Here is a 4,133-nt window from a genome sequence, read left to right as displayed (position 1 = left end):
GAGAAAGCAATATTATGGATTATGGACTTGTATTTTAGCTGGAAGCCACTGTTTGCCATTAAAAACACCTTGATGGATTTGTTTCTTACACACATGTAGCTTTTCACTTGTCAAGATCATTGTGATGTTTTTATCAGGACTCTCATTCTGACGGCACCCATTCACTGCAGAGCATCCATTGCTGAGACAGTGATGCAATGCTACATTTCTCCAAATCTGATGCAGAAACAAACTTTTTCCTGGCCTTGCGGGGAGGAGTGCATTTCCAGCAAATTTTCATGATTGAGTGAACTATTGCTCTAAAACATGAAGAGTTCTGAAATCCCGTTCTTGTCTTCAAACCAGTACAAAGCAATTATGACGTTTCATTAGCAATATTTTTCAGTAGCCACTTTTACACATTTTCTGTCATTCACAAATGCTACGGCTTTCCGTGTTTGATTCATTTTGCTACTATTCACACTCCACCAAAGGCCAACATTTACTGCAAATGATCTTAATACAGCTGGCATGCTCACATGAGCTCTGCATTTCCAGGCTGTACCGTGTGTGAAGGAGCCGAGGATGTGATGATGCATTGCGGTACCTGCAGTGGACGACGATAGGCCCAGCGCTGGGAGGGTTGGACATCTTGACTCGTCGGATGAATGACAACAGTCCTGTAGCGTGATACGGGACTCCATGATCGGGCCAGCCAGTGAAGTGAAACTGCTTTACCTCTCGCACCTCATTAAAACCCCTCTGCGGAAATAAGAACAAGCATCCACAAAACACCTGAGCACCTGGAAAAATGATAGACTGAAAATCACTTTCCCTGCAAATACATTGGCCCCAAAAAGCTTCTGGATATTTCAAGTCACACTAATGACAAAATATCACAGCAAGTGCAGAGAAAGATGCACCAGTGCATTTTACAAGCTATACATAATTAAAAAAGGGGTACTTGAAGTACTGCAATGACAGATGCAGTGTTGACCATGAAGACAGTCAGCGTTGAGTAACTTCATGCATGTTTGTGGTTTTAAAGTACTGTATATATATGAATAAAAGTGATTTTAGTTAAAAAAAAAAAGACACATGTAGATACAGACTCTCACATATTTATAACTGTGACCTAAGTGCTCAAAAGTGTCCAAATACTTTGTGCGGCCTCTGTGCATTAAACGTATTTCCTTCAGGCTTACAGAATATTAGCCACACTTGCCAATGCTAGACAAAAGGTTTTAACAATAAACTTTAAACACGGTCAAAATAATCTCACCCTCTCCAGAGTGAAAGTCCTGACAACGTATTCCGCGAGCGGCTCGACCTCCACAAACGTCACTTTGAAATCTCCATAAACTTCAGCATCATCTGGCCAGTATTTATAGCATTTCACCTACAGGAGGATGAGACCCATCAAACATAAAATACAGAGCAAATCACATGCACTCCAATGCAAACACGTCTTGAATACAGTAACTATACTGACTGATGCAAAGCTTGATTCACAGCAGTCTGATTTAATTCATGGCATGCTACAATCTTCAAGCTGAAGTCTTGCTTAAATGCTTTGAGATGTGAGGGATCACCTCTAGTACTGTGTGATCATTAGCTCCAAGAGCATTATGATATAAAGACTGCTGTGAAATCAGTTCACTCACTTGTGCATAATGAGAGAATTAAACAAAGCGTCCACAACGTGCACAAATGTACAAAATACATACACAGACATGCTTCAACCCTTTGAGAAGCGTCAAAAAAGTTGATTATTTCTATCTTTTGATTTTGGGGTGAAATATGACCCGTTCCTGACAGGCTCTGTGAGATTCACCCATTTTTGTGACTTCGAGCAGATGATTAACTAGTCCTCGCTCACTCTTCAAAAGGTTTTTGCAGGCAGGGGCCTTCACAGGTCACATCACAGAGCACAAAAACACACAACGGCCCCTCCGCAGGCAGTATAGCGACATACCCGGCCCACCTCCACTAGGTTGGTTACCATCACGATACAAGCCGACTGCTCCTGCCAGATCATCCTCCAGAAGTCGTACACCGTCTCGTGGACAGGGCCTGTGGGAAAGCCAAACGCTCTGCTTTATTTCTCTAAATCTCTGTTTTTATTTGATAATCCGCTTTCATTTCAGTCATTTACATTTGGACATTTGGGAGAGAGAAAAAAAATTGGCATCATTTGACAGATTTTGCACGGCGTCTTTTGTGATATAAATAAAGTAGAATGTATTAGTGGTATATAAAATTAGTATTGTTTGCTAAAGTTGTTACTTTAAAGAGATATTTATGAAACGGAGAGTTCCGGTCCTTGATTCTGATTGGCTGAGCCACGTTCGAAGCTGTTGTAAATTACTCTATTCATATCATACACTTTATTTGCTCTGTTTTATTTTGTGAAACCTAACTACGTATATGGAATAACCGTTTTATAAAAGCAATAAGCCCCGTGAAGCCGTGGTTTACAGTGAATTTATAACAGCTGAGGGGGTTTTAGGCACGAGGCGACAACGCCCCTTAACTGTTATAAATTCACTGTAAACCACGGCTTCTTTGGGGATTATTGCTTTATTCTACATGATTTAACCCATATAAAGTAGTTTTGGTATAAATTAATACACTGAGGTTGATGCAGCAATATTGGATAATATTTTTGACTTAAATAAAACTATTTCACGTAGATGCTATTTTTTTGTACTTGTCGCTACACAAATGTTTCCGGTGCATGTTTCAGTGAATAATTTTGAATTTATGAGCATGCACACTTTTTAAGATGTGTATCAGATAAAAAAGAATGCAGTTTCCACATATGACGACAATCCACTTACTGATTATTTGTTATAGTACGCAATATTTAGTTCATTATATTTAAACATCAGTCAGTTTTTGTTCTTGGCAACAAAGAAAAGACGATTAATTCAGCCGTCCTCATTTACCTTGAGTTGCGATGTAATGGCTGGGCCTCTGGTATCCCTGCAAGAGAAACAAAAATAAGAATTTTGTTGGAGGCAGCAAACAATTCAATTCTGAGAGTCATTTATTTCACAGTGGGCTATGCAAAACTGTGCTACATCACGCTTTTAAGAGTTTCGTTTTGAGACGTGTAATCTCAACACACACACACACACACACACACCACGATTTCTACGGATCAAACACACACTGCAGGGAGACCCGACATCAAATTCCCCCTCCCACGAAAACTAAAACACACCACACCAAAATCATGAGCGTTAACTGAAACACAAGCCAGGGATGTTAACATGCATGATGCACAGGCACAGCAGATGAGTGGCAGCGTGAGGAAGAGCCACAGAATGGAGCTGGAAGTGTGGCGGCGCAAGCGGCTCCATTCAGATGGGCTTCGGGGCATGGATGGGTGAGACAGAGAGGGGAAGTGTGTTCGAATGTGCCTACAGTGATACTTACATCCCTGTACAGCCAAATCTACCGCCCCAAAATCAACCGCATAAGAGTGAGAGAGAGCACAACAATGTCAGTGAGTCAGCAAGCACCTCCAACAAGGAAGAAAAGAAAGCTGTATATTGTGTATAGTTGAGACAAAGGCATGCATAAAAGACCTCACATACGAGGGAGGGAGAGACGTTTCTCACACGTTCGCCAATGGAGGAGGAGGCGGCATCGCCACTTACATCAATGTAGTTGGCATTTATGTAGTCGGAGGACGGGTCGTCTTCCATTGGCTGCAGGATCACTCGAGAATGATCGTCTACAGCGCGACACACGGCAAACAGAGCAGATTCAGGGCAAAAACAGCTGACTGTGTGCGCTAGGAAGCAAGCTTCTAAACAGCTCTTACGGTGGGTGCATGAAAACATGTCCTGGTCATATTTCACCTCAAAACCATTTTGGAAAAAATGCAAAAATCCCCAAAAGATCGATCGCTTTTTAAGCTTATTTGCAGTGTGACGTTATTTCTTATGACGACCGAGTACATTTTCTCTCATAATTTCTCCAGACGTTTACCTACTGAGTCTATTCGTAGCTGTACAGAAATAAAATACACGAACGAAAATCGTGTCATATAGACACAATGACCAGTTTTCGTGAAATAAGCATAATTTAAATGCGTGAAGTTGATGCTAACAGCACCAAGGTCATAGGTTTGATTGCCAGGGAAT

General features: G+C 41.2%; 1 protein-coding gene across 1 annotated transcript in view; it reads right to left on the bottom strand.

Annotated features, from left to right (window-relative positions):
- LOC107554147 (receptor-type tyrosine-protein phosphatase kappa-like) overlaps positions 1-3,830 on the bottom strand; it is a 15,848-nt gene extending 12,018 nt beyond the window's left edge. Inside the window, exons 1-5 of the mRNA XM_016236574.1 lie at positions 3,645-3,830; positions 2,928-2,964; positions 1,955-2,052; positions 1,262-1,378; positions 511-741 (exon numbers count right to left, since the gene is read on the bottom strand). Coding sequence (XP_016092060.1) covers positions 511-741; positions 1,262-1,378; positions 1,955-2,052; positions 2,928-2,964; positions 3,645-3,830 — 669 coding nt within the window. The remainder of the gene's footprint in view (positions 1-510; positions 742-1,261; positions 1,379-1,954; positions 2,053-2,927; positions 2,965-3,644) is intronic.
- Positions 3,831-4,133: the final 303 nt, after the last annotated feature.

This window comes from Sinocyclocheilus grahami, unplaced genomic scaffold, assembly GCF_001515645.1.
Source record: "Sinocyclocheilus grahami isolate Dianchi unplaced genomic scaffold, SAMN03320097.WGS_v1.1 scaffold492.1, whole genome shotgun sequence".
NCBI classification, from domain to species: Eukaryota; Metazoa; Chordata; class Actinopteri; order Cypriniformes; family Cyprinidae; genus Sinocyclocheilus; species Sinocyclocheilus grahami.
The sequence above is the reverse complement of the archived record's forward strand: the minus strand, read 5'-3'. Positions and strand labels throughout refer to the sequence as shown.